The 15723-nt window shown below is 39.0% G+C and overlaps 1 protein-coding gene across 2 annotated transcripts in view; it reads left to right on the top strand.

Moving 5' to 3' along the window:
* Positions 1-15723, top strand: part of ADGRG2 (adhesion G protein-coupled receptor G2) — a 129725-nt gene that overhangs the window by 93362 nt on the left and 20640 nt on the right. The window contains exons 9-16 of one of the 2 annotated variants that reach the window (XM_055438773.2): positions 353-394; positions 3767-3820; positions 7792-7847; positions 8906-8961; positions 9822-9861; positions 10328-10365; positions 12447-12541; positions 13083-13149. In XM_055438773.2, the coding sequence (XP_055294748.1) occupies positions 353-394; positions 3767-3820; positions 7792-7847; positions 8906-8961; positions 9822-9861; positions 10328-10365; positions 12447-12541; positions 13083-13149 (448 nt within the window). The remainder of the gene's footprint in view (positions 1-352; positions 395-3766; positions 3821-7791; positions 7848-8905; positions 8962-9821; positions 9862-10327; positions 10366-12446; positions 12542-13082; positions 13150-15723) is intronic. The other variant, XM_088833629.1, reaches the window with a different exon arrangement.

The raw sequence follows: 15723 nt of genomic DNA, 5'->3' as shown, positions 1-15723 counted from the left end.
CAACCTATCACCTGAAGATCCTTATAATGACTCAGTTCTGCATGTCTGAAGTGTAAGTCCATATTGATTTGTCTAGCAGCAGCACATGGAAACTGTGGTAGAATTATGCAAGCAGTGGGGTGTGTAACAGATGTGATCCAACTGGGGAAACAGCAGTCCAAATCCAGACCTACCCTCTGCCAGTGATCTGAATGTAAAGCTCATTCATCCTGCTGCTGAGATGACCAGTAGTGTCTTGAAGGTGTCAACAGTATGATTTTCTTAGCAGTTCACTGAAATGATACTCATGGCAAATTGTTTTTTAAAAAATAAGTAACAGTTCTGCTCTAATGTTTAAATTGCTTCTTTGCAGAAAAAACTAAAATCACTATAGTAAAAACCTTCAATGCATCAGGTATGACTTATTATCAATATCTAGACTTTCTTTTTTTATACCTAAAGTTAAACAAATAGTGGTGGGTGTTTATATTTTCTTTTACCTTTTTCCTGTCTTTTAAAAATGAAATCTGTTCATAATGAATAGATATTTATGCACTGGGTACCTTAAATTGTACTAAGTGTTTGGGGTTTTATAATAATGTACTATGTTGTGTGCTGTGCTTAGCTGCTCAGTTGTGTCCAACTCTTTGCGACCCCATAGACTGTAGCCCGCCAGGCTTCTCAGTCCATGGAATTCTCCAGGCAAGAATACTGGAGTGGGTTGCCATGCCCTCCTCCAGGGGATCTTCCCAACCTAGGGATTGAACCCAGGTCTCCTGCATTGCAGGAGGATTCTTTACTGTCTGAGCCACCAGGGAATAATAATTATTATTATATAATAATTAGACACAATTCCCACTCTCTAGAATCTCCTAGTCTTTGGGGAGAAACGAGAAACAAACAGAAAACTATATTAACATATGAGCGAATAAAAGCAATAATTACATAAGTGTTTCTGACATGGTTAAGAGGCATAGGAGATAGAAGGGCTGCTGCTAATGATTATCAGTGGTATGCAGTTTATGAAGGAAAGATTCTTAGAGGAGTGAACCTCAAAAATTATTTAAATCCAAAAGGGGATGTACTTTTAAGTACCTATTATAAGATTAAGGATTCATTATTTGCTTAACAAAGGCTTGCAATTGATTCAAAGCAGGGTTTGGCAAACTATGGCCTGTGGGCCAAATATGACCCACCATGTATGCTTGTAAATAAAGTTTTATTGGAACACTGCCATGCGCATTTGTTTATACACATTGTCTATGGCTACTTTGCTGCCACAGTGAATAGTAGAGAAGCTGCAACAGAGACAAAAAATATTTTAGACACACGGAGCCTCAAATATTTACTATTTAACCCATTACAGCCAAAGTTTTCTCACTCGATTTAAATGCTGACCTGTGGCCATATCCTTGGGGGAAATTATGTATAACAGCCCTAGCAATTGGAAAGAAAATTCTCAGTATGAATGCAGAAGACATATATCACTGGAAATGAAGGTACTACTAACAATGTAGAGAAACAAGAGAGATGATAGAATGAAAAGCTTAGTGAGCAATAGACCAGTGGTTGTAAAGAACATATAAACCATTACAACCCACCATCTGTATATTCTATAGTATTTGCATAGTATATGTTTTCAATGAGTTATATCCATAAGTAAGTATATTTTAAATGAAATTTTTCTATTTTGGTGTGGGTAACATTGCTGGACCAGTATAAAAATCTACATGTCAGGTACCTTTCACCATCTAAATTGTTTGCTCACAGAATCAAAACCCTTAGCTGAAATATGATGCCTACACACCAAATGTCAACTAAATCATTCTGGCAGGAACCACATCACACATACTAACTCAAATTATAATTTTAGTTTATATCCAAACTAGTTCTCTTGGGAAAGAACTAAGCACTCATAAAGTGCAGTAGAAATAAAATAGCAACCAGATATTGCATACATAATTCTGACCAAACCAGACCTAACAAGGACAGCAAAATATTTCTTAATATGACAACCTTTTCCCCTCAGCAGTCTGCTAATACACAATCAACATTCGTCCCTCACTTTTGTTATAGATTTTTGATAATTTGCCAAAAGGGTGAAATTAATGAAGGAAAGATTCTCAGTGGAGTAAATTTTGAGCTTTTTTTCAAATCAAAGAAAAGGTATACCTCTCCTTTCACCAAAGGAGAAGGTACTTCTTAGGTTAATATTTGTGAAGTTTTTTCTTCTAACATGGCTTATTTCTCCTCCCACTCATCTCTGCCTCCTTTGTATGCCTGTGTCATCTGTTGTACTGGCTATCACTCCATTTTGCCTTCACTATAACTTTTTATAACATCATGTGAAATGCCGTGCTTGATGAAGCACAAGCTGGAATCAAGGTTGCCGGGAAAAATATCAATAACTTCAGATACGCAGATGGACACCACCCTTATGGCAGAAAGTGAAGAACTAAAGAGCCTCTTGATGAAAGAGAAAGAGGAGAGTGAAAAAGCTGGCTTAAAACTTAACATTCAGAAAACTAAGATCATGGCATCTGGTCCCATCACTTCATGGCAGATAGATGGGGAAACAATGGAAACAGTGGCAGACTTCATTTTCTTGAGCTCCAAAATCACTGCAGATGGTGATTGCAGCCATGAAATTAAAAGACACTTGCTCATTGGAATAAAAGCTATGACCAACCTAGACAGCAACCTAAAAAGCAGAGACGTTACTTTGCCAACAAAGGTCCATCTAGTCAAAGCTATGGTTTTTCCAGAAGTCATGTATGGATGTGAGAGTTGGACTATAAAGAAAGCTGAGCTCCAAATAATTGATGTTTTTGAACAGTGGTGTTGGAGAAGACTCTTGAGAGTCCCTTGGACTGCAAGGAGATCAAACCAGTCCATCCTAAAGGAAATCAGTCCTGAATATTCATTGGAAAGACTGATGCTGAAACTGAAACTCCAATACTTTGGCCCCCTGATGCGAAGAACTGACTCATTGGAAAAGACCCTAATGCTGGGAAAGATTGAAGGCAGGAGGAGAAGGGGACAACAGAGGATGAGATGGTTGGATGTTATCACTGACTTGATGGACATGAGTTTAAGCAAGCTCCAAGAGTTGGTGATGGACAGGGAAGTCTGGCGTGCTGCAGTCCATGGGGTTGCAAAGAGTCAGACACTACTGAGCAGCTGAACTTATAACTTTTTATTTACTGGCAAGTATCCCTCACTAGATTGTAAGCTCCTTGAGGGCAGGGTCTGTATCTGGAACCTCCCAAAGCCTATAGAATGTGGGAGATGTTCAGCCAATATTTTTTGACTTTTACAGGTTTTGCCCATTTGAAAAGATATCACACGTTGATATTATTTAATACATATGTTTACATAAGGAGCTAAGACCAGCATTAGAGTGTTCATGGACTCTCAGGAATGGAAAGAGGATCTATGAGTAAGGAAGGGCTGTTTCATAAGTCTCTATACTCAGTTGTATTCATGCTGTTCCTTCTTTATTGGGCAGAAGAGTGATTAATTGGGAATGGGACAAAGAAATTTTCGGGAGGAGTAGGGGATCAGATACTGACACACTAAAGAATGGTATGAGTCCACTTCCATAGCTTAACTACTAAGAAATGAAAACTCATTCCTTTAGTCTTTGTGGAATTAATCATAGCCAATTATATCCAACATATAGTATTTTGGGTACATGTTCAATGCCTGAATTTGTGAATTCTCTTAATGTTGTGTTTAAGTGCAGATGTTAACATGTTTAACCTGCTGGGTTGTGTTTTCTTTGCAGGTGTCAAACCCCAGAGAAATACCTGCAATTTGTCATCCATTTGCAATGACTCAGGTTAGTTCTTGTGTACACCACACATGACCAAATAAATTAGCTCCACAGAGAAACGGTTTGTTTTCCTGATGTTAAGTATATGATGTGGGACCCTCTGATTTATCTCTTCATCACACCTGGCTACCCAGAGTCTCAAATGAAAACCAAAGCAAATTTTAGATATGACTGAAAGTGAGATAATGGGTTAGCTCCTTTCATATGAGAACATGAAATATTTTTTACCATAGCTAATATTCTTAGAGTTGATTCATGAACAGAATTAATAATGGATTTAATTATTGAAAGCCATTTCTTGTATATAAAGTCCTCAAGCTTTTCCATAGGACCTTCAGTATTATAACTTAGAAACAGGATGTTGTCTTTTGCTAAAAATAAAACAAACTGCTCTACTAGAATGTTGAAAATCTCACATATACCTAGTTTAATTGGAAGCTAATTCCAGGAGTGCCCATAGTGTATTTTGCCATCACTGACTGCAGCCAGGAAATTAAAAGACGCTTACTCCTTGGAAGGAAAGTTATGACCAACCTAGATAGCATATTAAAAAGCAGAGACATTACTTTGCCAACAAAGGTCCATCTAGTCAAGGCAGTGGTTTTTCCTGTGGTCATGTATGGATGTGAGAGTTGGACTGTGAAGAAAGCTGATCGCCGAAGAATTGATGCTTTTGAAATGTGGTGCTGGAGAAGACTCTTGAGAGTCCCTTGGACTGCAAGGAGATCCAACCAGTCCATTCTAAAGGAGATCAGTCCTGGGTGTTCATTGAAAGGACTGATGCTAAAGCTGAAACTCCAATACTTTGGCCACCTCATGCGTTGAGTTGACTCACTAGAAAAGAGTCTGATGCTGGGAAGGATTAGGGGTGGGAGGAGACGGGGACGACAGAGCATGAGATGGCTGGATGGCATCACCGACTCGATGGACATGAGATTGAGTGAACTCCGGGAGTTGGTGATGGACAGGGAGGCCTGGCGTGCTGTGATTCATGGGGTCGCGAAGAGTCGGACACGACTGAGCGACTGAACTGAACTGAAATGAACTAAGACTGTCCACTGTTTTTAAAAATTAAAATGGAAACCTCTTGAGAACATGCTATTTTTGAAATGGGAATATTTTCCCTTCTGCCATGGGCCAGAAGGAGTGAAGCAACCACTTTTCTCACGTTGGTTTGGCTCTCTGGCCTCCCTTCCTTATTAAAACCAATGAAAGCAGATGTGAAAAACAGAAAAACATGGTGTGACAGGTCAGAACTGGAACATGGGAAGAGAGAAGAGGAAGGTAACAGAGTATTTTATAATGTTAAAAGTTTTAGTGTGGGTCCGATGATATAAAAAAAGCCAATAATTATAGGAATGCTTTCATTTTATTCTGTTCCTTTTAACAGTTTAATACTTTGGTTGAAAAACATGGGAAACAATTTCAAGTAACAAAAGTTAAGGTTGGATAGTTGAGAAAACAAGCAAACTTTCCACTGAAAGAATGTTCCACAAACACTTTCTATTTGTGTGAATGTGAGACGACTCTGATGCTGGGAAGGATTGGGGGCAGGAGGAGAAGAGGACGACAGAGAATGAGATGGCTAGATGGCATCACTGACTCGATGGACATGAGTTTGAGTGAACTCCGGGAGTTGGTGATGGACAGGGAGGCCTGGCGTGCTGTGATTCATGGGGTCGCAAAGAGTCGGACACGACTGAGCGACTGAACTGAACTGAACTGAAGGTTTACTTACGTGAGCTTTCTGCTAGTAGTATTCTCCAGGTTGAATATAGCAGGAAAATATTAGCTGACTTTGATTAAAGAAAAAAAAACGTGTTGGATACATTTCACTTTCATATATTATGTAACTCTCTTCTCTCCTTCTCACCTCCCTCCCCTCTTACCGTCTCTTCACTGGATACTCCATAATTTCATTATTTTCATGCTTCATTTATGTTTTAGACTGGTGACTAATGTCTAGCTTAATGTTATGTCTACATGATGTTTGATAACTGTTTGAAAGTTGAACATTTAGTTAAAAAAAAAAACTCTGGTCATCTTGAATAACAGATGCCAGGAAGCTGGTTGGAGTAATGTTTTCCCCAGTTAAGCTACTGAATTGACCATTTGTTTTAGTGTCTGGTGAAAACAACCTTTTCAGGGGAGCAACTCTTTTGGCACCAGAAATTCCACAATATCCTGCCAGAAACCTTCACTTCTTACAGATTCCAATCTGGATTTATTAAGGGAAATGGAGGCTGGTGAGAAAACTGGGATCTGACCAGGTAGAGTCAGGCTGAGGGTCAAAAGGTAGTGGCTTCCTGGCTGTTCTGCTACCATTGTACGCCCAGCACATTCATGAAACTGAACGTGTGCTGAATAAGACTGAAGGATGAACTTGGAGAACGGAGAGGCAAGGGAGAAAAATTGTGTGTCAGCACACATACAGTTGCTAAATAAGTTTTTAAAAGCTAAGATTTTAGCAAAAATGGACAAGCAATTCTATGCATTTATAAATTATTTTTGGGCTTCCCTGGTGGCTCAGTGGTGAAGAAACAGCCTGCCAATGCAGGAGATTTGAGTTCGATCCCTGGGTCAGAAAGATCCCCTGAAGAAGAAAATGGCAACTTGCTCCAGTATTCTTGCCTGGGAAATCCTGTGGACAGAGGAGTCTGGTGGGCTACAGTCCATGGGGGTCACAAGAGTCGGACTGAGCAACTAAACAACAGCAACTGATTATCTTTGCTTTTAATAATTATATAGTGTATTAATTTAAATTTCAGTATCAATATACAGAGCTTGGGGTTCTCAGTAGAAAGGTGGCTGGAAAAGGTAAATCATGTTTACTGGTCTAATGGCATTGTCAGCCATTTTAAGTGGAAGTGAACTGCTGGGTCCTTGGCTATGGGAATCAGTTGTATTTTGGAGTGCAATGAAAGATGAGATTGGGAGGCCTTCCACCTTCTAGCTCAGGAGTTGGCAAACTACTGCACGTAGTTCAAATAATAGCCTGTCACATGTTTTTGCAAATCAAGTTTCAATGGAACACAGCCATGCCATTCATTTATATACTGACTATGGCTGCTCTTACACTATAACCACGAAGTTGTATAGTTTCAACAGAGAACATATAGCCCACAAAAACTTCAAATATTTATTTTCTGATCTCTTACAGAAAAGTTGGTTGAGCCCTGCTCTAGTTTATATGATATCCTTGCCTTTCTGCTCAAGAGGCCAGTTTTTTGTTTCTGTAGATTATGAAGTGCACACAGTGTACTTCTGTTAAGGAGTCTCTGTTTTATTAGTTTCCACGTGGAGCCAAAGCCCCTCCGAGTATACCCAGCAGGAAATGCTTTGAGTTCTGAAATTGAGTTCAGTATTTCTCAAAGCAGGTGTTTCCAGAACAGAGTTTTCTGGCGTTTCTGGGATGAAAGTCACAAGTTGTTCAACTGAAGAAAGGATTTGCTCTGCATTCTATTCAGGTTTCAAAGCAAACTTTCAGCTGTGTCCCTAGGAAAGATAGTGCGTTTGGTAACTGCATTTTAAAACAACAACAAAAACTCCAAATGGCAAGGAATAAATAGACTTCCATAAGGTAGCTTAACTGCTGAGAAATACTTTTTATCTCCCTTCCCTATCTCCTATAACTGCAACTATAACAGCTTGAAAAGATTTTCAGCATTAGAGCCACAGTTCCCCTAGTTAACATCTTGACAGAAAATAGTCTTGATGAGAAACATGTAGGGATAAAATTTCTTGACAAACAGATAAGCTTTTTCTTTTTCTGCATTGCCACATAAAATGTAGAGTTGATATTTTCTGAAAATTGTACTGATCGATAATCATTGAATAACTTTGTGACAGAAAAGTGAGTAAATGTGAATAACAAAGACTTTGTTATAAAGTAATGTGATGACCTTTTTCTGTGTCATATTAATCCTCAAACTCTAAGGATGCAAGTCTCAGATTTCTTTTTGAAATTTTATTTTTAGCCTTTTTTAGAGGTGAGATCATGTTTCAATATGACGAAGAAAGCAATATTACCCAGGTAGGTTTTAAAGATTTTTTAATTGCAATTTAAAAAGTGAATTCTCAGATATTCAAAGATTTAAGGTTCAAATTATTTCTGATATTTTGCATATTTACTTTTATGACCAAATTTAAATAAAGTATGTATTGTTGAAACACTAGCTTTGTCGAGAGGGCTTGATTTCATGATAATCATAGAGTTTTGTTAAAAATTATGTTTTAGTTTTCACTGGGTTTGCTGCTGAATATGAGTGTTTATATGATGTAGTTCTATTGCCAGTCAGAATTTTAAATTATATTAGAAACTCCTAGCAATAGGAAATACACTGAATCTAAAAATAGTCTCAGTCTGATCCTGTTCACTCCCATCTGGGACTCAGACAAGTAATATCAGCCTTGCCATAACCTAGATTGGTTCAGAAAGTGAAAAGTGAAAGTATTAGTCACTCAGTCCTGTCTGACTCTGTGGGACCCCATGGAGGGTAGCCCCCCAGGATCCTCTGTCCATGGAACTTCCCAGGCAAGAATACTGGAGTGGATTGCCATTTCCTCTCCAAGAGATCTTCCCCACCCAGGAATCGAACTGGGGTCTCCTGCATTGCAGGAAGATTCATTACCATCTGAACCACCTGGTTCAGAAGCTCAGATTGGTTCAGAAGAGCCCAGCCAAATATGGTTTGTTAATACTGTGAATATTTCCTGAGCACCTACTATGTGCCAGGCAGTGAGCTAGGTGCTAGAAATGCAGTGATGGTTGCTACCAAGTGTCCCTTTTTACATTCACACAGAGTTTTAATAGTGTTCTTTTGGGGTAATTCTTGAAATAACAAAAGATAGAAATTAGCACGTCAGACTTGCTGATTCAGAGTATTTTTTAAAGAAAACATAAAAACAAAGACTGACTCACCAATCTGTATTCACTCTTTTGCTAGACAATATTCCATGTAGTTAGGAGTCACAGTCTTTGGGGTGTAGGTCTTTGGGTGCCCAACAAAACTAAAGAACGGTGTCTTGTTAGAAAGTGTTATGAAACAAAACAATGATTTTATATTCTTAATGATTTTGTACTTCTAACAGAATCAAGTTATGGCTAATGGCACGTTAACTGGAATCCTGTCTCTAAGGGAATTGAAGTGAGTAATCTTGCAGTTTGATTTAAAACCTAAGACATCAACTCTGGAAAGATACTTGTTGAGCTATCTTTACTTTTGGAAACCAAAAATAGGATAGAGACAGACCCAGAGGTACGAAGAATTGGTCCTTGAGTTCTTCACAAACTAACCATAGTAACCTGTTATCAACTAATATCCCCATGAGGATGTTCTCTTTGATGCTACTGAATTATGTAAGATCTTCACTAAACCAGATTCGTTTTGCCCAGTGTGCAACAAGCTAAAAAACTGAGAATCCAAGACTTGCAGCAAAGAGAGGGTTTATTCCCAACGTAGCCACATGAAGAGAACAAGTCTCAGATCTACCTCTCCAAGGCCAGCAACTTGGGGCATTTATGGGGTAAAAAATAAAGTGGCAGGGCAGTCTGAGGCTGTGGAGTGTGGGGACCGTGACTGGAGAGTGCTGGAGAGTGGAGGAGGGTGTCAGTTGGAGAGAAGGAAGAAAAATCAGAGACAGAGGGCCCCCAGGGTGAGTGACTAGCCAGTCTCAGAAGTTTTGCCTCGGGCCAGCACTTCCTCTGGCCCTTTGTCAGAGGCAGCTGCTGGGGGTTGCAGTAGCATAATAAGTAATAAGATTGTTTAACCATAATTTATATCTTGCCATTGGCTGAAACCGATACAGCGTCTATCTGGTTTGTTTCCCTTGTCATATTAATTAATTTTCCCACGTAGGAATCTCTTACTGTACCCAGTATTTCTTCAGAGTGAGCACTGCAAGCAATAAATACCATATGCTTCATGTAATTGCTAAAAATCTAACTTGTTTTGAACTTAACATCATCAGCAATCTCCTTCATGTCAATTCCTCATTTTATTAACAGACGATCAGAACTCAACAAAACTCTGCAAACCTTAAGTGAGGTAATAATAGTACATCCTGTACTTGTTTATAATTATTGTTATTATTTGGGGGAGAGCATGGAGTTGTGTATTTCTGAGGAGATAGGTATTCAAATTACCCCCAAATCTGCTGTGTAAAAGAATGAGTGGGCAAGTTCCATTGTTCCAAAAATCAAAATTAGGCTCAATGGATGGATGTTACACGGGGGTAGATTTTCCTTTTAAGTAAAACCAGGTTTCTTAAAACCAGGGCTTCAGGAGAATGTGCTCCCTTGTGTGGTAGAGAGTTCCCTGACCCTAGAGGTATCCAAGTAGAGCCTGAATAGCTTTGATCATATGTCATTAATCTGGTAGGAATGAGAATTAGATCATTCCTAGGAGTTGTTGTGGTTCTAAGATTCTGTGATGCTGTGATAAATCCTGGGTCATCTTGCCTGATATTTTCAATTGTCAAACTAACGTTAATACATTTTTTCTTTTGTTTCAGACTTATTTTATAGAGTGTGCTACAGCAGAGTCCCAAAGGTCAGTCATTTTTCATACCTTTTTTATATAAAGATCATTATTTCTCTGCTGCTGCTGCTGCTAAGTCACTTCAGTCGTGTCCGACTCTGTGTGACCCCATAGACGGAAGCCCACCAGGCTCCCCCGTCCCTGGGATTCTCCAGGCAAGAACACTGGAGTGGGTTGCCATTTCCTTCTCCAATGTGTGAAAGTGAAAAGTGAAAGTGAAGTCGCTCAGTCGTGTCCGACCCATAGCGACCCCACGGACTGCAGCCCACCAGGCTCCTCCATCCATGGGATTTTCTAGGCAAGAGTACTGGAGTGGCTTGCCATTGCCTTCTCCGCATTATTTCTCTACTCATGAGAAATAAAGTATGAGGAGTCTTAGGGTGCAAATTCAAAGGCATTCCTCTAGAATAAATACACATTAGTGATAGTTTGGATATATAATTTTTTATTTTTCCAAACACATATCACAGTCACATCCATCTTCTCATTTCTTTATGAAGCTCAGAGGGGTGTGGGAGATGTTGAACCATTTACCTCTGGTACTATGAAGCTGAGGCTCATCACCACCCTTAGCCCCACAGGCCACCAATAGGACAAACAAATGGCTCCCAGTGGTCCAGTCAGGGTGAAGGCCACACAGAGAAGAAGGTACATAATATGGAGCTTGGTGTGGGACTTCCCTGGTGGTCCAATAGCTAAGACTACGTGCTCCCAATGCAGGGGGCCTGGGTTCAATCCCTGGTCAGGGAACTATTAGATCCCTGGTAATCTAATTAGTCAGAGAACTAATAGATCCCACGTGCTGCAACGAAGATCGAAGATTCTGAATGCCACAACTAAGACTCAGCACAGCCACATAAATAGATAAAAATATATATTTAAAAAACGAGACAGTCATTTCAACTTTGAAAAAATTATGGAGCTTGGGGAAAGGAGAGAGGAGGAAGGAAAAGATCGGAAAGAATAAGAAATTTAAAAGTGCATGCAAGGTTAAATCACAGATTGCCTGACAGCTATTTGAGGTTGCACAAAAATTATCATTTGAAATGATGTTCACTGGCTGTCCTAGCTGCATAAGCCAACAAGAACAGCTTTTAGGTCAGTAGTCTGACCACCTGAATCTTGAGCATTCCATTCTTGTAAAAGTCCTAGAAAATAACAGTTTCTACTCATCTAATTATTCACTTTGGCCACCTCATGCGAAGAGTTGACTCATTGGAAAAGACCCTAATGCTGGGAGCAGGAGGAAAGGGGAAGACAGAGAATGAGATGGCTGGATGGCATCACTGACTCAATGAACATGAGTTTGACTGAACTCTGGGAGTTGGTGACGGACAGGGAGGCCTAGCGTGCTGCGATTCATGGGGTCGCAGAGTCGGATACAACTGAGCGACTGAACTGAACTGAATGATTTACTGGTACAAATAATGACAAGTTTCCCGTGAAGCTGTAAATTGGATCCCTACCCACCATATGTATTTAGTTATTTCACTTCTCATTATTTGCAACATTAATATTTTGTTCGGCGTGCTGCAGTTCATGGGGTCACAAAGTCAGACACGACTGAATGACTGAACTGAACTGAAACCAAGACAAAAGTGAAAAAAGGAACAGAGTGTCTTAAATTCCTAGTTATCTAATGATCTAAATGGAACTGCCAGAGTGGTTTTGTATTTAAGAGACCTTGATATTCACCTAGGCTGGGATGTCAAAGGGCTTTCATGTTGAAAACCCAACCAGGCAAGCAGCCACCGCTCAGACTCTAGGTGTCAGGATACTTGACTTCATAACCAGGTTTCCATCCCCGCATGTTCATTATGCAGGTGGGCAAAAGGAATCAGCAGCTCTGTATGGTCAGAGGGTCTCTGGTTTGCAGTCTCTGTGAATGTAAACCTCTCTAAATGCTCTGTTGTAGGAAATCTTTGGGGTAAAGTTCCACCCATGGTAGGTGGGTGTTTACAAGCTTATTGGGGTGACATTGCAAGTTAACAGTGTCAGTGTCTCCTTTCCCCACTGTTTGAAAGAACAGCTACAAATATATAGGTAGGTTTCCAGTTGAGTAACGCTCTGGTTATATATATTTCTCTTTACAGCACAGTAAATTGTACATTCACCATAAAATTGAATAAGACAATGAACATATGTGCTGTGATGGTTGCTTTCCAAACAGTAAAGATTCGACCGATGGGTAAGTTGTCTCTATCTTTATGGCTGTGTTCATTTTCACATGACTTTGCTATAATCTTTTTTAAATCGAAAATATAATTAATACATTTACATATGTTAAAACTTTCTGTTTTGAGTCTCTTGTCGTTGGGCAGTTGTTAGGGAGCTCTAAAAGGTGCTTTTTGCTGCTTTCTCAGTAAAGTTTTAGTATACTGTTTTGGAAATCAGAATAAAACAACCCTATTGAGATGGAGAATTCTATTTGGAGTGCTCGTTTGATTGCTGCTGGGATATATTTACTTCTGAATTTCTCTTAGGAGTTGCTGAAGAGCAATTGATACTGCATACAATCCCATATTATTCATTCATTAAATATTTTGAGCACTTACTATTTATATATAATTGTCAATATAATGGAATCCAATTTATTTTATCATCTGTTTTAGACTTAAGTTCTTTAAAATGCCATCAGTGTAAGAACCGTAATACTTAAAGAATCTGAGCTTCTCTCTTGCCTTGTTCTTGACCTTGCGTTTTCATTCTTTTCCTTTTGTCTCCTCCAGAACAGTGCTGCTGTTCTGCCAGGACCCCCTGCCCTTCCTCCCTGGAGGAGGTAAAGAAACTGCAGTGGTATGTAGCAAATACACTGACCCTTTTCCTAATAATAATGATAACTTAATCACCATGCTCGCTAAGGAATTTTGAAATTTTGATGGTGAAGAAGGGTTTTTGATTTTAGGAAAAAATGCAGTTTTCTTTTGTATGAAGTTTCTGTTGCCTTAAATCAATGATTTGCGATCTTGGTTGCACATTAGAATCACCCGAATTATTCTGCCTTCCCAGCCTCACCAGCTGAATGTGTCCTCATATTTACAAAATTTTCCAGTGTGGTATATGAGGAATAGTATCTTAGTGTTATTTGTACTTCTCTTATTAAAACTGTTTGGACATATTTTTCATATATTTGGGGCCATTTTTGTGTCATTTCTTGTGAATTGTATGTTCATTTATTTTTCCCACTAGATATTTAATCAGTTTTTAAGAGAACTTTATATATTGTGGATAGTAGACCTTTGTCTGTGGTATATGTTGCAAATGTTTTCTCCCAGTTTGTCAGTTATCTTCTGACTTTGTTTATGATGTTTTTGTTATGCAAATAAAAATTTTAAATGTACTTAAATTTTATCAGTCTTTTATTTTATTGCTTGTGGATTTGGAGGCATTATTAGAAAGCTTTTTCCTACACCTAGTTATAGAGGGATTGGAGAAGGAAATGGCAACCCACTCCAGTGTTCTTGCCTGGAGAATCCCAGGGATGGGGGAGCCTGGTGGGCTTCCGTCTATGGGGTCACACAGAGTCGGACACGACTGAAGTGACGCAGCAGCAGCAGCAGTTATAGAGGGATTCATCTTTGTGTTTTCCTAGTACTTGTATGATTTTTTTTCTACATTAGATCCACTTGGAATTTATTCTTATTTGGTGGCAGGCATGGGTGTAATTTAATCTTCCAAATGTCTATCCAGCACCATTTATTAAAAAGTCCACCCTTTCCTCAGTGATCTGAGATGTCACCTTTGTCATATGCTAAATTTTGGTAGCTATTTGGGTTAAACTACAGACACAACTGAGCGACTGAACTGAACTGACTGAACAGATGTTAGATGTTAACATTGGGGGAAGCTGGATGAGGAGTGTATGAATCTCTGTGTTATTTTTGCGGTGTTTCTGTAAGCCTACAATTAGTTCAAATTAAAAATGTTTTAAAATTGTGATTTCTAGTCTCCACCCTCAGTAATTCTGGTTAAATGAGTCTGGGGCATAGCCTAGGGATTAAGAGTTTTAAAAACTTTCCTGGTGATTCTAATGGGCAACTGAAGTTGCAAATCATTACCTTAACTTCTACCTCAGTGGAGGTAAGGAGGGAGATGGATTCTTCAAAATAATGGATGATCCCGAAAGTCATAGATGGTGTGATCAAAAGTGTATGAAAATATACATGGAAAAAAACAGGAATTGAATGAATGAAAATGCTCACAAGAGTTCCCAGTGATTGGCCTGCCTGCTGGATGGTCATTTTCTTGTTTACTTTTTTTTTTCTTTGCAGCATTTTGTATACTTTTCTACAATCAGATAAAAATTGTATTTTTTGAAGAAGGACATGGATTTTTCAATATGAAACTTCTCATATGGGAATAAAAGGCTAAGTGTAGCCTGTCTGCCCTTTGTGGGCCAAATTTCTGGGATATATTGAAACATTAAGCCCCTAGGAGTAGCTAAAAAAATTTTGTTAAGGATATGTAGCATTTTATGTAATAAAAGGTAAAGAGTACTTGAGTTTTAAACTTAATATACCCCATCAAGGTGGAGGGTTGAGCCCCACTTGGGAGATGGAATTTCTGAAAGCATTAGGATCCAATGAGGAGACTTCACCGTCACCTCAGGACCAACTGAATCAGACACTGAGGAGAAGGCCACAGAAACCTCTAATTTTTAAAAGGTCCTCTGGGTAATTCTCAGGCACAGCCAAGATTGGGAACCACTGGGCCAAAGTAACATTGAGGGTGTTCAGTTCAGTTCAGTTCAGTCGCTCAGTCGTGTCTGACTCTTTGTGACCCCATGAATCACAGCACGCCAGGCCTCCCTGACCATCACCAACTCTGGGACCACCCCTTTGGCCCCAGCTTGATTCGTTTTTTTCATTCAGCAACATTTCTTCATCAGGTACTGTGTGCTAGTTAGTACTTTGGCAGGCTATGCAGCATAAAATTGATTCTGGCAGATGTCTATGCTCATCAGTTTCACAGAAAATTGTGTATTGTTAATTCCAACTCAAGATTTTCTTGAAACAGAATTCAGTAAGTTGAAGAAAAAAATGGCTGTGTGATTTACCTTTCCCAGCCAGTGTCACCAATGCATGTGAATGATCTAAATTTGAAGTTTCTTGGAAAGGAAAAGCTTATTTGTGAACCACCAAGACCAGTATAAGAATTTGCTGAAATTAAAAACTCCGTTGTACAAATCAATAATAAGTATTTTTATATATTTTTCTATTGATCAATATGCATAAGATTGTAATTAACAGAATTATGTACTTTGATTGTAAAAAGTGTAAGAAAAAATTGAAGAACGTTTTATTGTTACTGACTAATTTAGAGCTGCTTTTCAGTTTACTCCTTACCTTTGAGCTCAGTGTTAATACTGAG

Source organism: Moschus berezovskii, chromosome X, assembly GCF_049115385.1.
Source record: "Moschus berezovskii isolate FMDL1 chromosome X, NW_MosBer_1.0, whole genome shotgun sequence".
Classification (NCBI taxonomy): domain Eukaryota; kingdom Metazoa; phylum Chordata; class Mammalia; order Artiodactyla; family Moschidae; genus Moschus; species Moschus berezovskii.
This window is presented reverse-complemented; position numbering and strand designations above follow the sequence as displayed.